We start from the raw sequence: 19,924 nt of genomic DNA on the forward strand, positions 1-19,924 counted from the left end.
AACTGCAACGCTTTGCTGCAGGGCGTAATTAGCCAATAAAGCAAGGCACTTCTTGTCAAGTGGTGCAGACACAGGGGGCAGTGTTTGCTGCTGCTGCCGCCGGTTAGTGGCCACTTCTGGTGACCATCATTAGAGCAATGTTTGCATACATGTCAATGGGCCCTGAGTCCTTGGCATAACTAGTTGCCCGTTTGTCGCCAGAAGATGGAGCCCGGCTAATGGGCGCTTAATAATACATGCCACACACAGCCGCAACGCCCCGTCCAGCGTGTCAGTGGGGTGGAGGGCGTGGTCAAATGAGCATCGATAGCTGTTTGTGGCACCTGCATGAGGCGGAGCGCGATACTTTCGAGCGATAAGCGCAAAATTGTCTGCGTCTGGCATTGATAAGCCAAATGACTTGGCGTTAACGCACACAAAAGGCGCCCTCAAATGTCTGGTCAAGTGCGAGGGGGTGGCGGTGCGTTGTCTGGGCCAGCAGCTGCGGGTACGCGCTCAGCTCGCCCGCTATCACTGCTCCGCTGCCCCCTAGCCAAGTGCAGAAGTTTTGCAATTGTAATTTTGTAAAAGTTTCCTTGGCATTGCATTTGCCCAGATAGATTTCTGTTGTTAGCTGCCATTTTGCGTTATAATCCACAACGGTTGACAGCTGCACCACCCAACCACACGCTGCTTTGTCCCCGATGCGTGCGCCTTTGTGTTTTATTGCATGTCATTTCCGTTTCCTCTGCCCGCTGCATACTTCTGATGATTGGTCTGCCGCCCGCTGCCCGCTGCCCGCTGGTCACTGTCTGCTGTCTGCCCGGCATCCTGGCTGCAGTGCCAGCCATTACGTTTATCCTGCCACACACACACACTCAGACACAGTTGTACATCAGATATGGCAAAATTTATATTCGCATTTCCGACGCTCATTTTTATCAAGCCCGAATAACCAAACCAAAACCACACACACTCTTACATACACACACTCACATACATACACACACAATCACACCACGTACAAATTGTAAACGTGCAACTGCAGTTATTATGAGCTGGACACACAAACAAACAATTCTCCACACACGCACACGCACCCAGCCAGAGCTACTTGTGTATCCCATAAGGAATGTCACATACAGACACACACACGCACACACACACACACACACACACACACACACACACATACCACATCCGCAGCCAACTCGAACTGGTGACATTTATTGTTGGTGCTGGCTGCAGGACATTTGGCTACTGGCATTTTTGGCTGCGCTTTTGGGCACCGATTGTCTCCGCGCGGACATATGCATTTTTAAGCGGCGGAGCTATGTCGCTTCGAAACAACATAACTCCGCCGTTGATCATGGTGAGATTATGTCGTTCTGCAATTTTTCTGATTTTGGGTCATCTCTTAGAGATATGACGTTCCAAAACGACATAATCTCCGCCGCTCTAAAAACTTCATACGTCCGCCTGGAGATATGTCGTTTCAAAACGACATAATTTCGCCATGATCAACGGCGGGGTTATGTTGTTTCGAAGCGAAACATTCGACATATCTCCGCGCGAAGGAACCCCGCCGTTGATCATGGCGAAATTATGTCGTTTTGAAACGTCATATCTCCAACGGACGTGTGAAGATATTTTTTGGAAAACTTTAAATGGCCATATCTTGGCCAAATGAAGCCCGATTGATCTCAAAAAGGGAGGGGTTACTCATGGAGGTCCATAGAATCGAATGCCATCCACCTTTTTCGGTTTCAGAAAAAAGTCATTTTTCGAAAAAAACGTTACACTGTATTTTTGGTCATTTTGCGTGATCTCTTAGAATGTGGATTTTTGGGTGGCAATCGATTGTCGGGATCCGTACGAGTAGAAAGAGGTATATCATTCCTAAATCGGACTGTATTTAGCCGAGTTATTTCCATTTTAATATTCAATCAAATTTTGCTGCAATGTGTTTATTGTGAATGGTTATTCTATGGGCGGCCCAAAAGTATGCAGTAGAACAGCTACTCTAATCGGCTTAAGCGCTTTTATATGAACCGCTCGAAAGTATGCAATGCTTTGCTTAACTTCTTTGTCCACAACCACACGAACCTGGAGATATGTCGTTTCAAAACGACATAATTTCGCCATGATCAACGGCGGGGTTATGTTGTTTCGAAGCGAAACATTCGACATATCTCCGCGCGGAGGAACCCCGCCGTTGATCATGGCGAAATTATGTCGTTTTGAAACGTCATATCTCCAACGGACGTGTGAAGATATTTTTTGGAAAACTTTAAATGGCCATATCTTGGCCAAATGAAGCCCGATTGATCTCAAAAAGGGAGGGGTTACTCATGGAGGTCCATAGAATCGAATGCCATCCACCTTTTTCGGTTTCAGAAAAAAGTCATTTTTCGAAAAAAACGTTACACTGTATTTTTGGTCATTTTGGGTGATCTCTTAGAATGTGGATTTTTGGGTGGCAATCGATTGTCGGGATCCGTACGAGTAGAAAGAGGTATATCATTCCTAAATCGGACTGTATTTAGCCGAGTTATTTCCATTTTAATATTCAATCAAATTTTGCTGCAATGTGTTTATTGTGAATGGTTATTCTATGGGCGGCCCAAAAGTATGCAGTAGAACAGCTACTCTAATCGGCTTAAGCGCTTTTATATGAACCGCTCGAAAGTATGCAATGCTTTGCTTAACTTCTTTGTCCACAACCACACGAACCTGGAGATATGTCGTTTCAAAACGACATAATCTCCGCCGCTCTAAAAACTTCATACGTCCGCCTGGAGATATGTCGTTTCAAAACGACATAATTTCGCCATGATCAACGGCGGGGTTATGTTGTTTCGAAGCGAAACATTCGACATATCTCCGCGCGGAGGAACCCCGCCGTTGATCATGGCGAAATTATGTCGTTTTGAAACGTCATATCTCCAACGGACGTGTGAAGATATTTTTTGGAAAACTTTAAATGGCCATATCTTGGCCAAATGAAGCCCGATTGATCTCAAAAAGGGAGGGGTTACTCATGGAGGTCCATAGAATCGAATGCCATCCACCTTTTTCGGTTTCAGAAAAAAGTCATTTTTCGAAAAAAACGTTACACTGTATTTTTGGTCATTTTGGGTGATCTCTTAGAATGTGGATTTTTGGGTGGCAATCGATTGTCGGGATCCGTACGAGTAGAAAGAGGTATATCATTCCTAAATCGGACTGTATTTAGCCGAGTTATTTCCATTTTAATATTCAATCAAATTTTGCTGCAATGTGTTTATTGTGAATGGTTATTCTATGGGCGGCCCAAAAGTATGCAGTAGAACAGCTACTCTAATCGGCTTAAGCGCTTTTATATGAACCGCTCGAAAGTATGCAATGCTTTGCTTAACTTCTTTGTCCACAACCACACGAACCTGGAGATATGACGTTTCAAAACGACATAATTTCGCCATGATCAACGGCGGGGTTATGTCGTTTTGAAACGACATATCTCCGCGCGGACCTGTGAAGATATTTTTTCAAAAACTTTAAATGGCCATATCTTGGCCAAATGAAGCCCGATTGCGTTCAAAAAGGGAGGGCTAAGTCGTGGAGGTCCATGTATTGGCATTTTATTGATTTTTATATTTAAGCAAATGTTGCTCCGTCCCTTTAATGAAATGGGATGCAAATGTAGCTAGTCCTGGTTGATCGCAAGCCAGTTGAGATAGTTGCGGAATGGAAACCGAACTCAATACCAAGCTGTAATAAAATTTGCTTCAAGTAAATTTGACGATTTGTTTTGTGATCTAGCTTTAAGTTCCGAAATTTAAGTGGCATTGCATTATATCATAATCTACTTATTTCCGCTCGGTTCCCTGCAGTTAATCATAATTCATATGCAAATATTTGCAAAATACCAAAATTTATGATGTCTGCTGCAAATTGATGAAATAACTAAAGTACATATTGCACAATTGCATAGCAGAAATGTTATTAACTCACCCAAAAAAAAAAAATATATATATATATATATGAAAGGCCAATCCTCTGCATCCTATATTCCATATTCTCCTATATTTATCCTACGGTCCCCTAACCCTTGTTGCGTGCTAATGGCGTTGCCTGCAGCAATTGTTTACTGGCCCATTAATTAATACAAATATAAATTGCCAATATGGAGTGCGTGCTGTTTGCACAACAACAATAACAATAACTACGACAGCCTGTTACAACAACAACAAAGCACATGAATCAAGTGCAGCCCGTTTGCCTTTATGAGGGAAGGCGCAGGCGGGCCAGTTCGGCGCGTAGCAGGGGGGTTTTGCTGTAAAAACAGCCCAAAACATCAAGCGCATAAATAACCACGAAATGGCCAAGCAAAAATTATTTACACCTCCCCCGCCACGCCCCAGCCCCGCACCCAGTGTGAGAGCCCATGTAGCCACGCCCGCTTCGTTGCCGAACGTTTAATTAATTTTTAGCGTGTTTCGCAGACGTCGACGAGGCCGCAAATAGAAAAAAAAAGAGCAGGCAACAATTATTAATATTTGCCAGGCCGGACCCATACAGCACACACACACACTCGCACACACACACTTATAAAAGGATACATCATCATAACTAATAAAAATAATCATGTGCTGCGCACGTGTGTACGCGTCTGGCCAGGCACAGGCTGTGGTTGGGTGGTTGGTTTGGTTTTGGCAGCTCTGCCTTGACTTGGCCCAAAGATAGCGAGGCTCAAATTAAATAAAGCCTTATTGACGGCGCTCTAGCGCTTTGCTAACTAACAAAGATGACCATAAACAGTTCATTCCTACGCGCTGCGTGCAACGCATAAGCGATGTGAGTGTCATTAGCCTGCCCCCGCCCCTGCTCCCGCTCCTGCTGCCGCTGCTGCTGCTCGTTGTCGTCGTCTAATGTGCAAATCTAATTAAAGCTGCCCGCTGCTGCCCGCTTACCCGTGACCACTGACCCGGACATGAACTAGACTAGACTAGCGTCTCCGTATGTGCTGTTAAAGTCACTTTGGCTGAAAGTCAACAGAAGTAACAACAAGTAACTATGTTGGGCTTAAGCGACTTTGCAATACCCGTTCAATTTATGGAAAGATAGCAGTTTTTTCGATTTTTTATAAGGATTTCAAAGATATCTCCGCAATAGTATTCATTCAGTATTCGATCTCTCTAGCTTTAAAGCTATGAAATCTGTAGATCTTCGCGCCTAGATGAGGTGTTGGCATGAACAGGTAGTCTTTGGTGGTCTACAATAACATTTGCAGGACTCTAGTTTTAAAATTGTGCGAGAGATAGGCACCTTACTGGATGTGACTCCGACATTATAATTATAATTACTCTCGCGTGGGTGTACAGGAATTTATATATTCCAGATCTCATGAAGCCCGTCTGGACAAAAAATAGAGCACAGCACATTGAGAGCGCGGACATTGCTCAAAACCAATATACCCTTTTTATCCTTTTGAACGTGTATAACAGGAAACGACACAAATAATCATAAAAGTAATGCCGCAGCCGGTCGCAGCGCCTGGTTTATGGCTACACTTTACCACGCTTGCCCAAAATACCAGAACTGCAGCCATAAACCCCACACAGCTTCTTCCCCAGTTCCAGTGCGTATTTATTACTACACATTGTTGTCTACTAGCAGTTGTTGTTGTTGGCTGGCTTCCGGCTTGGCCAATGTATCTTTGGCCACTCGCAGCGCTGCTCATATTTCATTATGAATTTATGATTGGCTCTGGCAACTGGCAACTTGCAACTGGCATCGTAATGTGTTTATTGGCCAAAGCCAGCCACAAATACTTATGTATGTTTTTGGTTTTTTTTTTGGTGCTGGATATTGGCTTAACTTGAATTTAACCTTGGCATGTTTTTGGCTAAAATGGTCACTACCATGGCGAACCGCATTAGTTTAGGAAAGAACCTCAGCTAGAGATATTCTTTGGGTCTTCAAAACGGAACTGGAATCAGAATGGTGCAGTTGCGGTTTCTATAAGATTCTAAGCTGGACAAATCTCTTGACTTCGAGAAATTAGAAAGGAATCTGTAGTGATATTTAATAAGCTGTTAATATTAAAATACCCGGAAATAAAAGTAACTCAAAATGCGCGATGCCATGGTCCATTCTCAGATCTTAAAATAAGCAACGAAAGAATTCTTGATGGAAATGTAGTTAAGATGATCTTTCGTCCCACTTAAGTCTTAAGCATCTTGACCTTAAAGCATTCAAAGAAAAAAGTTCTTAGCTGACAACTACAATTAGTTATTTCGATTTTCTAAGAATTACACTTCTTTATATAGCTCAGATTCCTGTGTCCTGAACTTCCAATCTATCTGCTGCCGATTTGCAGTTGCAGCTGTTAAGGAAAACGGCGGCTTTTAATTAAGTTTCGACTGTTTTGGGATGTTTTTGGTGTCTGGCTGGCGTCGTCGACACTTCCGTTTTTACATCCGTTAGACGCACAGGCATAGTGGGGCACCGGGCGGCGCGTAAGTAGCTCAACACAACAATCTAAATAATTAAAATATGCAAATGCCGTCTAATCCCGCACAGTCGACACGTACAGACGGAAAAAGCAGCCAGCGATTTGCTTAAATTATTCATGGCCAAAGCTATGCAGTGGTATGCCAAGCGGTGCGTCGGACAAAAGGATGGATGGGGCGTGGGGGGTGGTGTAGAACAGGTAGTAAATTAAATGAATGTCTCGCCTCGACTGGCCGTTTAATTGGTGAAAATTAATACGCTCCAAACGGACTGCGAGAGCGTAATAAACTAGCAATGTGCATTGCTATAGGGCCATGGAGTACATAGCGATGAAATGTATGCTACGTTTTTTACTGTCTGCAGCTTAGCTCAAATATTCAATTATCGAAATGCATAGCAGCATTTTGGGCGCGCGCAACTTTTATTCCTTTGCCTAATTGTAAAAGTTTACAGCTTCAAAAGAACCAGTTCAGTAGTCGAAGACCAGATACCCTAATTACCTGGCATATAGTTATAAAGGAGAGAACCTAGCTCCGATAGAGACTTAGCCCATGGCTAAAGGCTAAACAGCTTGTCAACCTATTCAGGCATACCCGTTTATACTAAATAGCTACTTAGTCAATTTCTAAATGTCACATGTTTCACTAGCCCATCAATATGCCCGCCACAGGCAGCACACAAAAGCAAAGGCGTAAAGTTTCTTTTTTAGCATATTTTCCAAATGTTTTAAAGCGAAAACTTTGCGCTTTATGTTTTTCAATTTTTGTATATTTTGTTTTTAATGCGTTGCTACATTTTTGTTGTTGTTGTTATTGTGCAGCAGTAAAATGTAAAAGGAAAACATAATTTTTAATTTCGTGTGCAGCTTCTTATTGGTTTTTAATTTCGTTCGTTCCAGCAGACGCGCCCACACTAAGGAAGTCCTGTGTGTAAACAGTATCCTTAGATGTGGGCCTCCATTTTATTATTTTTTTTTTCTTTTTTTTGGCAGCTGCTTGTCATAAGCGTTGCTTTGTGCGCTGGCAGCAACAATATCATCATCAACAATATCATCTTCATCGTCATCATCATCATCATCGACATCATCGGCGTCATCATCGTCAACGTCAGCGTTGTCCTGCTTGGTCCTGCGTGTACTTGCGCTTGTGTAAATATGCTTTGTCTATACGTTTCGTTTGCTTTTTCGTTTCTTTTAGTATTTCCCTTTTTCCATTTTCCGTTTTCCTTTTTCATTACTTTGGCTTAAAATTGATATGAAAGTTTTTGCCGTCCGAGCTGCTCCCATCAATACGCTCATGTTTATTTTACCACACACTCGTATGTGTCTGTCTGTCTGTCTCTCTGTCTGTGCGTGTGTGTGTGTGTGTGTGTATCTGTCTGCTCATGCGATTGTGGCCAGTTGTTTGGTCGTCGCTTTCATGGGTTTTTAATTACGACAAAAATAACAATATCATGTGTAAAGGATTGCCAGGACACAGAGTATAACAACAACTTTTTGAGCTAACTGTCGCTGTCTTGCACTTGCTGCACAAATTCAATTTGTCCTTGGCTTTAGATAAATGCATAAATTTGTCAATGCCAAAACAGGGCTTAAATCCAAGTGGATTAAGTCCTTTTCTGGTAATGACCAGGCTACAAATTGTGGCCAGCTAAACTCAGTTATACGCCGACATGCACGTGCCCAAGACAAAGTGGCAAGAACGGGCTTTGAGTACTTTTCGAGTATCTATTGAAACTCTTGATAAATACGCAAATGAGCTGCTTTTAAGTTTGCAAATGCGTTTTTGGCTACTCAAATGCGATATGTACACTGAATTTTGTCTCTTCCGTATTTTTTGCGTACTCAAAATTAATAGTCGCTGGTTCGGTTCACGTTTCGAAGCAACTCTGTGCCTTTGGTTACAGTTTGTAAGCCAAGCTTCCTAAATTTTGATTTGTCGTAAGTTCCTAAATTGTAATTTAATTTTATTACAAAATTGACATCTAACAAACATAGTTAAATAAATTTTGAAGAAGAAAAAAAAATATATATAAATATATTCAAATCTACGCTTTTTACTCAAGAAAATTTACTGATGTTCACGTTTTTTTTTTGCCCTTTCCAAAACTCGATTTCCTCCAACTTAATCAAAAACCTTGATAAAAGCCTAGCATTCCATTCCATCCCGCGTTTACTGCAGAATCTCATCTAAATTTTACTACTTTTACGCACTCACACACACAACTCTTGCACACACACACACACGTTCGTTTCCGCCCCTTCTTCATCTGGTTATGCGCATAATTTGATTGCGAAATCGTTTATCAGCTTTAAACTTTATTATCGCAGCCGCTGTGGCTGAGCAAACAGAGAGGGAGAAAGTTTGAATTCCATCAGATTTAACTCATTGTCGCAATAGCTAAAATATGGCATAAATATTTGATGTATGGAAATGCCAAAAATGCCGAGCACTTGCAACCCTCACAGCGCTTCGAAAAAGGGAGAAAGGCGATGGAAAAAAAAGGCGCATAGAGTCGTAAATATTGCGTATACGCCCAGTGCTGGAGCTGAAGCCCTCAGGTGGCAGAGCCACACTTGTCGGCCCGGCAAAGCGCTAAACATTGTTTGCCATTCGCATATCGAAGGTTATAAAGCATAAAATCAGTGCCAGACGGCGGCAGCAGCAGCAGCAGCAGCCACGTGTCCGGGTGGTGCTGGCCCGGGTGGTTTCAGGTGGAGCCGCAGCCAAAAGTTGCCAGCACATTTAAATGTGGCTGCCGGCTATTGCGGAGTTTGGGCTGTTGTCTGTTTCTGGGTTTCGCTTACAGAGCGCGCGCAGACAGTCAAAAATGTACGAAATGTCGAAGTTGGAATTTTGTTAAACAGGAATTTTGCATTTGCAGCCGATAAGCATCTTGATAAAGTTCCAGCTGCCCCCGGGCATAGAGACTCCAATGGGTTGCTGCGTTGTCTTTAACTAGGCTGAGACTTTAAGAGCACTCGCTGTCTGTCTGCTGGCATTGTGTCCCAAATGTGTGTGTATTGTTGTGCTGGTCTTGCTCTTTTAATTTTCCGCTTGTGGTTCTTTATTTTGTCATTTTCTACTTTGTGGCTGCCACACTTTGAATGCGCCGAGGGGCTGCCGAGGGGCTGCATGGACATCAGCAGCTCTGCAGCTCGGGCTGCCGTGTAATTATCTGCTTATGTTGTGCCCTGTCCTTTCGGTCCTGTTGCTGTTGTCATTATTGCCTCGTCTTGCGGCCATATAAAGTTGTCGCTGTTTGACATTTTGCTGGCAAGCTGCTTAGGCAGCGCCAAGCGGAAATTGCATAGAGGCGGAAGTAATCAGCAATGGCAGCTTGAATAGGAGTTGGAGAGGCATTGGGAGTGGTAGCTAAAGTTGGCCTCCTGCCAGGCCAATTTGGAGTTGTAATTAGCAACTCAAATGAGCGTCAGCCAAAAACTCAACTTAAACTTTAAGTGCACAACTCGAAGTGTGGCCAGCTAAATCAACGCTCGGACAACAACAACAGAAGCAGCCGCAAATGATTGCCGGGCTGAAGGTTTAGTTTGGGGGATGGGCCAACCACAGCAATGTATCTATTTGAGTTGCACTTCAATTACTTGTTTCAGTGCCGCAATTACCATTCATTTGGCCAACATAATGTGTCCTTGTCAACGTAACACACGCAGACACACACACACAGACACACACACCTGTTTAGCTGCTGTGGCTGCTGCTTGTTGGCACCTTTGCTTTGGCAATTTACACATGGCAATGACAATAATAAATCAAAAGTGAAAATGCAAATATTTTGCAGACAACAACTGCCAGACATTGCTGCTGCTGCCGCCTTGTAAGCCAAGCCAGTCCAGACGAGCTCGATGCGAGTGGGCAACCACAGAACCAGCTCCAGCTCCAGCTTCAGCCTCCGGCTCAACCATAGTCCCGCCGCAGCTGTGTCCTGGCCAGGACCAGAGATTTATTGCAGGTGATTGCCAGTGCGCAGGCGAAGGTTAGTTATTTTTGGGTGGGCATTGCATAGGATAAGGATGTTGCCCAGCTCTCAAACACACTCGCACACACAGTTATCAATAAATAATTGGAAAATGAATGCTTTGCTTATGTGAGATTTGCCAATGGCCCAAAGACAATGCCAATGGTCTACTTAGTACGTTTAAGGCAGATGGGAAGGCAGTTAAGGGGCAAGGCACATTGCTAAAAGATTTTATCAATAATTTGTTAGAACACATTCAGGCATTCAATGGGCCCCAAGCCATTGAGCTACCAGGCTCTGATGTCTCCAGTTAGGCCAGTATCAAAGTCAATTATGTTTATTTATTCAAATTGACAGCATTGCTCAATGTTATTCATTAACAATAACCATATACGTACTCAAGCATAAGTTTTAAATTATTCAAATATAAATGCAAAATATATTTGCATTACTTCAATATTTTATTTACACCCACACACATTTACAAGTCCTCTACGAATGCAAAATAAACATCCGATCTTATTTGTATATTCTTATTTATGCACCAATCCAATCTCAGTAGATATTCACCCGTGGGTATAGCATGCGGTAAGTTCTCGAACTTGAGATACAAGTCCTTGATAAGTACCAAGCCCTACGAATCTTAAATATAGGCTCAGCAGGATAGCTATATAAGTCTTTTACTCACCTCGTAGGGACACGTGTGGTTGAGGTTTGTATAGCTTTTGAAAATTTTATAGACGAGTATTGCGAGAGGATGATAGGCCTTCTTCAGAAATCGACAGCCGTCGATGGTTGCCTTATAGAGCCAGGGCTTGTAGCCATTTGCTCTCTTAAAGAGCTGTCCCTTAACATCAACATTCCCAACAATCGGCTGTAGAAGAGTTAAATTAACATTTAATGTTGTCATATTCCGACTGAGAGCTCGCAGTCGGCACTGGTTTACGGTAATCCACGATTCGTTGATATGTCCACAAACCAAATTCGTGAATTTAAAGTCAACAGCCTCCTTTTGAAGAGACTCAGATTAGTTTTGCATCCTTTAAAAGGCTCTCTCACTTACATTATAGCTTAGATTTAGAGCCAGGAGTGTTAGCAGTAGACCAAAAACGATCAGCCTGATGCCCATTGCGATGGATCTCGATTTGATTTTGTTTAAAAAAAAACCTTCCATTAAGAAATTAAATGGATTTCGATGTTACAAATTTCCCGCTCGAGTAATTCCCAAAAAGCAATATAATCGTCGGCTTTTAATTGAGATATGCGTATTGCTAATATTGCATTCATTAAAGCCATTTGCTTCTTTACTCGTATTATGCATTAATAACAAGAGCTCTTCCCTTATAAAAGCGTTGCAGTCTGGATACCTTCGGGCACTCGCTGACCACGTCCAGCTATGAGCAGGAGCTTAGTTTGGCTCTATAATATTTTCTTATTTTATTTTCCTTTTGTTTCTTGTTATTTCATTTAATTTCTGTCCACTTTGATGGTGATTTTCTCTCAACAAACATGTAATGTCGAGTATCTATAATATAATAAAAGATGATTTTACCATCTTAAAGATAATTATTGCTTTAGGATGATATGGTTTCCTCGAAAAACGGCAGATATCGATGGTTGCCTTATAATGCCAGAGCTTGTAGCCATTTGCTTTCTGGAAGAGCTGACCTTTGACCAAATTCGTGAATTTGAAGCTAACAGCCTCTCTTTGAAGAGAATTACATTAGGCTTCTATATATTAGATTAAGAGCCATACATATTAACAATAGACCAAGCACGATCAGTCTGATGGCCATTGCGATGTAGTTTGTTTTGAGCGACAAATTTGATTGTCATGCACAAATCAAATGGGTTTTTTATTACATTTTATCCGCTCGAGCACATTCAGTAATTCCCAAAACGCTTTATTATCGACGGCTAATAATTGAGATAAGCGAATAACTAATATTGTTTTTATTAAAGCAATATTCCTCTTTTCGTGTAATATGCATAATTAAGAAGAGCTTGTACCACGTTTTCTCCCCTGAACAACCTCTTTCTCGTTTTCAGGATACCTTCGGGCACTCGCTGACCGCGCCCAGCTATGGGCATAGCACTTCCATGTCTTAAATCTATTCTATGTTATTTAACAAATTTCTTTAACTTGTAAGTTTATTGTTCATACCAAAAAGGTACATATTTAATGTACTTATAACAATTGAAACTTACATTAAATGGTATTTGAGATATATTAAAATATGATATAATATTGTAAGCCACTTTTTATAAGGTCTCCTTCTGCTGAGTACCCTCCCGGGCTAAGGTGATTTCTTTACCTTTATAAGTCCTCCTCGAATGCAAAATAAACATCGGTTGTTATTTGTAATTTCCTATTTATAAACCAATCCAATTTCAGAAGATAATAACCCGTTGGTATAGCATGCGGTAAGTTCTCCATCCTTAGATATAAGCCATCTACAATTAAGAGGCCCTGTGAAGCTGAAATGTAAGCTTTCTATTAAAACTAAGTGAATTGTTTTGATACTCACCTCAAAGGGACAAGTGTGGTTCAAGTTTGAATAGTCTCTGAAAATCTTATAGACAAGTATTGCGAGAGGATGGTAGGGCTTCTTCAGAAATCGACAGGCATCGATGGTTACCTTATAGAGCCAGGGCTTGTAGCCACTTGCTTTCTGGAAAAGCTGAGCCTTGACCTGAATATTTCTTCCAGTTGAATAAAGTAGAGATAAATTTATATTCAAGGTTGTCATATTCCGACTGAGAGCTCGCAGTCGGCACTGATTTACGGTAATCCACGATTCGTTTATATGTCCACACACCAAATTCGTGAATTTAAAGTCAGCAGCCTCCTTTTAAAGAGAACTACATTAGTATGTATAGTATACTTGTTCATATGTCACTTACATTATAGCAGAGATTTAGAGACAGGAATATTAACAATAGACCAAGAGCGATCAGTCTGATGCCCATTGCGATGTAGTTTGATTTGATTGTGTTTCAAATTTTGTAGCCAAGCACAAATCAAATGGGTTTATTATTGCATTTTATCCGCTCGAACAAACTCGGTAATTTCCAAAGAGTTTAACTAACGTGATTAAATTTGTGTTTTTGTTTGATTACCGTATATAAGGCTTAACTCTATAGAGAATACAGTAGTCGGATAGGCTTTACCTTTTACTTTATTCACATTTCTTTGGCTTTTTAGCTGTAAGTATTCAATGTATTTGAAACAATACGAAGTATGCATTGAATAATAACTAAACGAGGAAACAGGACGAATTTACTTAGTCACAAAACATTTTATATACGAACTAGACATAGGCAAGTATATTTACACTTTTAAATATTCATATGCGGATAGTTCCAAAGTAATCGAAGATTTTCACACAACAATATCAACTAGAGTACGGATTTCTAGTTCAATTTGCTGAATAAGTTAACTCGTTCATTTTCTGGCCGTGAACTAAATCGGTCATTTAGTTCACTCGTTCAGCTATTCAGTCGTTCATGAACGATGAATTCTGCTCAGCTATTCAGTCGGTCATGAATTATGCAGTCAAATCAAAAGTGAAATTAAAATCCCGATATCTTTTATGTTTATTAAGAACTGAACATCTCAAAAGAATGTATCGTTCAGGAACGGCTGAACTGCTGAGTTGCATACAACGTTCATGACCGACTGAACGGGTAAGACCGACTGAATAGCTGAACGAGCGAACTAAATGACCGATTTAGTTTACTAATCACTGAATAAGTTAGTTCATTTTAATGACCCGACACCAAACGACACAACTCTAATATCAACTACTTCATAGTTGATATAAAGTTCATCAAGTCTGGCATCCTATAGGAAAATGAGAGAAGCAGCTCAACAAATCGTTTATTTATTATATAATTATAATTATAGTAAAACCAAATTGATCTATTAATAATAATGCTTCAACTTCTTGTAAAATCTTCGCGGATTTGAAAGTATAATTTTGTTGAAAGCAGAATTTTGTGATCAAAGAAACAATCGATTTCAATTAAAAATTCACCAGTTGGCATGGGCAAGGGTAAAGCGTCATAGTTTAAATGCAGATCATTAATAAGTTGTCTACCCTAAAAAACGAAGAACCTTAGAGGTTATTTCATTTATATTATTAATTGGTGACTTACCACAAACGGACAGGGATGATTAAAGTTGGAATAATCCTTAAACAATTTGAAAACCAATATGGCAACTGGATTGTAAGCCTTTTTCAGGAACCGGCACAGATCAAAGGTAATTTTATATAGCCAGGGCTTGTAACCATTTTCTTTCTTAAGCAATTGAACGTTAATTATAATATGATTGCCCGGATATAGAATTGTGCCATTAAAGTTATACGAAGTCTTGTGGCGATTGACTGCCTTCAGGCGGCAATTGTGTATCAGAAACCAGGATTCGTTGTACGATTTGCAGATCACATTTGTGAACTTGAAATCTGCGGCATGCTAGAAAACTAAACCAGTTAATATTTCGAATAAACAATATTAAGCTCCTCTCTACTTACAGTAAAACCGAGCCTCATTAGAGTTAGAAACAGGCCAAATAAGAGGAGAACGCTGCGCATGACGTCGATTTGGCAACAAAACCCAAAATATGAGCCTCTTTTTTTTTTATTTCCAATTATTATTGAAATCCATGCGTTTCATAATTACAATTGTAATTAACCACAAGCGTAAAGATACTATATTTTTAAATTGCTCTATAAGCCGAATATTTAATTGATAAATTTCCAGTAATTGCGATTTGGTCTGGTTTTCAAAGATAGTCGAGTTGCGTTTGGCGAAAATTTCCAAAAAATATGTAAAACAAAGCTCTAAATAATTCGATTCAATTCGATCTAGTTAAATGCCAGAAATGAATTTGTATCTTAAGTTTGCTTTATTCAAAAAACATTTTGACATCTTTGTTGTACTTCAATAATAGATTTGAACTCATAAGAGATCCTCTACGAATACAAAATATACCTTTGTTGTTATCTGTGGCTTCTTACTGAAGGAAAAGGCCAACACCAATAGGTAATCCCCTGTGGGCATGGCATTCGGTATTTTGTCCGCACGAAGGTAAAAATCATGTATAATCACCGGACCCTATTAAGCAAAAAACATGAATTAAAAGCGGGCGAAGAGAACACAATTGAATACTTACCACATAGGGACAGCTGTGATTGAAATTCGAGAATTCTTTGAAGAGCTTAAATACCAATATGGCAAGGGGATTATAGGCCCGTTTCATGAAGCGGCAAGCATCGATATTCGCGGAAAAGAGCCAAGGCTTGTAGCCATTCGCCTTCTGCAGTAGTTGACCTCTAATGTTAACGGGATGATCCACAGGATAATTCAGAGTTACATTTAAGTTAAAGGTCGTCTTATTGCGACTGATTGCCCGCAGTCGACACCAGTGCACAGTAATCCATGTCTTATTGTGATTTTCACAAACCACATTCGTAAATTTAAATATAACCGCTTCCTGCGTGTGTCAAACAATATCAAATGCGTTAGCTTTCATTTTAAAATTGAATTAAATATCGCTCACATTCAAGCTCAGTTTTAAGGCCAGCAATGGAATAACCATTCCAATTACTATCAACCTGTTGCCCATGGCGAAGAATTGCAATTGATTTTTCGCTTATTATGTGCTCGGTAATATTATTAGTTATATTTTTCCGTTCGCTTGAATAAACGCACTAATATTCCAACAAAAATATCGATTGATATCAATTCCATTTCGATGGCCTGTTTCCATTCCCGACTACTCTCTTATGTTCTCGGGGTATTTGAAAAACTTAGAAACTAGTTTAAAAACCATTAATGCATAATTTTCTGACTAATAAACTAACTAACTAGATACTCTCAGCTGTTGATGATAATCAGGCTTGTAGGAATAAACTATATGTATATAATATTCATTCGACTCACAGCTTAACTTTCTTCCATTAGACGGACTAACATTCCAAAATATTGCATATAAATATTGCCGAATCTCTGCCAATTCGATTTGCTAATCGCAATTTTTGCTGAAATTCGTGATCATAGTAAATTGTTCTCATATTTTTCTGTATTATGGGAAAATTCCTATAATTGTGGGCAAAATGTGTAAAAAATCTTTAAATGGCCAGAACTCTTAAACTATAACACTTTTAAATCAGTTGGAAAACTTTTTAAGTATAATTTAACAGACTAATGGACTTAACTTAATGCTCCCTTATTATTTTAAAAGCTTTATTCCACACACACACACACACACATAAATTATTTTTGTTTAATTACTTTTCAAAATTTATTGTTCCATTATATCCTCAGTAAATGTTCCATATACTTTTGATATGCCTGTTGGCTTCTTATGGAGTATCCATTCCATTTTCAGCATATAGTCGCCGGTTGGCATAGTATGCGGTATATTATCCATTTGCACAAACATATCCTTCATGTATACCTGTCCCTGTGTGCAATCTGGTGTTAATTGAATATTAAGCCAGCGAATTAAATAAGATACTTACCACATACGGACAGGGGTGATTCAGGTTGGTGTAATCCTTGATTAGGCTAAAAATGAAAATAACGAGCGGAATATAAGCCTTTCTCATAAATCGACAGGCATCGAATTGGCCCTTATAGAGCCATGGCCTATATCCGTTCGCTCTCTTGAACACCTGTGCATTGATCAGTACCTCATTTACTGGATGTAGAAGACTGGCCATCATGGTCAATGTGGTTTTATTGCGACTTACAGCCCTCAGTCGGCACTCGTCGACGCTCACCCACGATCTATTCCATGATTCACAAACCACATTCGTGAATTTAAACATAGCTGCTTCCTGGGAGAAGGATTATGTTGAAACGATCAGCTTGGCTCCAAAATATCAACTCACATTATAGGACAGCAATATTAGCAGCAAGCCGAAACTGAACAACCTTACGCCCATGACAATGAAAGACAATGGAATGCTTCATAATCGAACAGTTTGTATTATATTCTGACTTTGATGATTTGGTTTAATTTTTCGCTTGAACAATTTAACTAATATTCAAACCAACGAATTATATTGATGCACTTCACTAAATATTTTAGTTAATTATATCACAAAGATCTGTTAATTATGTTCATTAGTCGGCTGCATTTGCCCAAGCAGAGCTCTGTTTTAAACTGAATCGCAAAACTAATAATTAGTACTCTTAGAGTCATCTTCGAACCCACAAAGAATACATTTATATTCTTGATTAGATTGACGAGCTGCGTAGATCTGGCCATTTTTTGTTTGCGAATTAACGACAGGTAAAGGCTGTAAGTTTTCTATTTGGATATCTGTTATCTGTTCCGAAAACGATCAAGTTAATTCTAAAAACGGTCAATTAAATTTTAATCAGTTCAACATGATTATTATTTAATTTACTTTTTAAGCTTGGACATTTTTCACTAATATGAAAATTGGTAATACTCTCAAATAAAGCCAAATTCCATCTAATGTTCCCCCCTCGCCCAAGCAGTTATCTCATTATAATAAGATACTACAAATTGTGAATATAATTTACTGAACAAGTGAACATACATTTATCATTGTTGTCCAGAAACTTTAGAAGCCCGACTTGGATTTATTGATCTAATAATTTGTAGTATTGTGGTTGGTTTCTCATGAAAGATCCAGCTCATTGAGAGTAACTAATCGCCGTTGGGCTGGGTGAGCGGCATACTTTCCAATTGGATATACAGATACACGTCCCCCTGTGAATCTTCAAGGCGAGTAATTTGAATGTCATTTTGTCTATACTCATGAAAACTTTCACTATTACTCACATTATTCTATTCTAAAATCTGAATAAGTTTACAAACGATGAGTTAAGGCTTATGGTGAAAGAAGGAGGGGCAGTCTAGGGGGTGAGTTCTGCCCAAGCGTCGCTCTGTGAGGCTTTTGTCTACAAATAACATTGCCACAGTAGCATGCCATTTGTAATGCCATCAAATGTTGTCACGGACTAAAAACGAAATGCCACAATTAATATTAACAGCAAAAGCAAACTGTCAATACAACTGTCAGCCCTGACAGCCAGTTGACAATTGCAAACGAGTCAGGCGCGACGAGACGAGGACGGGCGAGACGAGGCGAGTTAAGGACTGAGCCAAATGATGCCACTTGCTGCCTCGAAATAAACTCATTACAGCAATTTATGCAAAATGTTCAAACCGCAATTGAAAATCCATTTAAATGAAATGCTACCAAATGGCACACACACACATGGCGAGTCCTTTTTTGGCCACCCCCAGCTAAATGTTGTGGCTGCCGCTTGCCGCTTCCATTGAGGCATATGAATTCAATTATAAAACAGCGCCACCTTTGACGCGGCGCCACAACAAAGCCAGGCAGCGCGTGGGGGCGGGGCGTGGTGCGGGTGCGGTCGTGGTTGGGCCAGGGGCAGGGGCTATGGCTGGCAATGCCAGCTGTTGGTAAATAACATGCTCATGGCCATGGCTCTAATGAAACATTTTGTGTTTTTTATACACCGAACACTTGGAAAATCGGTGAAAAGGGGTATATTGGTTTTGCGGCCATGCTTGTCACAGGCAGAAGGAGGGCCCCCATGAAGGTATATAAATATATCATAAGGAGAACGAGCGGCAAACTTGAAATACGAAACATATATTCTCGAGCTATCGATATCTCCTCTCGATTTCTTCTCTCATTTTCAAATTATCGATCTTTAGACATAGTTTCTTAAGCATAACTCGAGGATTATAAGAGCTAGATATGCCAAACTTGGCCGGTAGTTTCCCATGTGCTAAAAACAGATCAAGAATAATTAATTTTCAGACACATGATGTGTGCCTGGAAGAAGAAGAAGCTTTAAGTGGTGGCCAGGTGCAGGGCATCTGCTAGCTGGGCACAGCCAACCTGAGCATTCTCTTGTCTTGTTTCTGCATTTGGGGGCGACAAAACTTGTTAATTTTATGCAGCACACACAGACAGGAGCAGGACTCAGCCAGAACTCAGCCAGGACACAGGCCGAGCAACTGTCTCTGTGTCGCAGTTACGCTTCCTGCGGCATTTGCATATTCACGTTATTTTTTTTTTTTGTCATTTGACAGCTAGCCTTAAAAATCGGCTGGCAAAACAAGAATGTGCACTGGGTAAAAAGCGAATGCCCAAAGGAAGTTTACATTTTGCAACCGCAGGTGGTTAACGGATACGCCCCCCGGCCGAGGGCACGCCCAATTGTGGGACGTAGGTGGGGGGCGTCGCTCACCTGCCGCCAAATGGCAACAACATAAATAACACAAACAAAAGGCCAAGAGGCAGCGCAATGCTGCAAAGTCGACGGCCCACTTGACACCTCATAATAAAATTAAGTATACGCCACGCGAGCCCTACACAATATAGCCGACTGCCTGGCTGCCTGGCTTCCAGGCTGCCCGTGGCCATTGCCATTATTTATGCGCTCGCCAGGAGGC

General features: G+C 40.6%; 2 protein-coding genes across 2 annotated transcripts; both read right to left on the reverse strand.

Moving 5' to 3' along the window:
• Window positions 1–10,933: 10,933 nt before the first annotated feature.
• LOC115762364 lies at window positions 10,934–11,581 on the reverse strand. The gene is made up of 3 exons (XM_030704538.1): window positions 11,516–11,581; window positions 11,141–11,326; window positions 10,934–11,086 (listed from the first exon to the last, which is right to left on the reverse strand). Exons 1-3 carry the CDS (start codon window positions 11,579–11,581, stop codon window positions 10,934–10,936), a joined length of 405 nt encoding a protein of 134 aa, XP_030560398.1.
• A 2,810-nt stretch (window positions 11,582–14,391) lies between these two features.
• Window positions 14,392–15,123, reverse strand: LOC115762365. The gene is made up of 3 exons (XM_030704539.1): window positions 14,988–15,123; window positions 14,611–14,928; window positions 14,392–14,553 (listed from the first exon to the last, which is right to left on the reverse strand). Exons 1-3 carry the CDS (start codon window positions 15,045–15,047, stop codon window positions 14,392–14,394), a joined length of 540 nt encoding a protein of 179 aa, XP_030560399.1. The 5' UTR covers window positions 15,048–15,123.
• Window positions 15,124–19,924: the final 4,801 nt, after the last annotated feature.

Source organism: Drosophila novamexicana, unplaced genomic scaffold (genome assembly GCF_003285875.2).
Source record: "Drosophila novamexicana strain 15010-1031.04,08,12 unplaced genomic scaffold, DnovRS2.1 tig00000564-arrow-pilon, whole genome shotgun sequence".
Lineage (NCBI taxonomy): Eukaryota > Metazoa > Arthropoda > Insecta > Diptera > Drosophilidae > Drosophila > Drosophila novamexicana.

Bases quoted from the DNA above. Each gene is read 5' to 3' on its own strand.
- LOC115762364 (XM_030704538.1), bottom strand. From the start codon at position 11,581: ATGGGCATCAGGCTGATCGTTTTTGGTCTACTGCTAACACTCCTGGCT. The intron at 11,327-11,515 runs GTAAGTGAGAGA...ACTCTTCTACAG, and splicing joins CTCTAAATCTAAGCTATAAT to CCGATTGTTGGGAATGTTGA. The intron at 11,087-11,140 runs GTGAGTAAAAGA...TAAGATTCGTAG, and splicing joins ACCACACGTGTCCCTACGAG to GGCTTGGTACTTATCAAGGA.
- LOC115762365 (XM_030704539.1), bottom strand. From the start codon at position 15,047: ATGCGCAGCGTTCTCCTCTTATTTGGCCTGTTTCTAACTCTAATGAGG. The intron at 14,929-14,987 runs GTAAGTAGAGAG...TTAGTTTTCTAG, and splicing joins TAATGAGGCTCGGTTTTACT to CATGCCGCAGATTTCAAGTT. The intron at 14,554-14,610 runs GTAAGTCACCAA...TTCGTTTTTTAG, and splicing joins ATCATCCCTGTCCGTTTGTG to GGTAGACAACTTATTAATGA.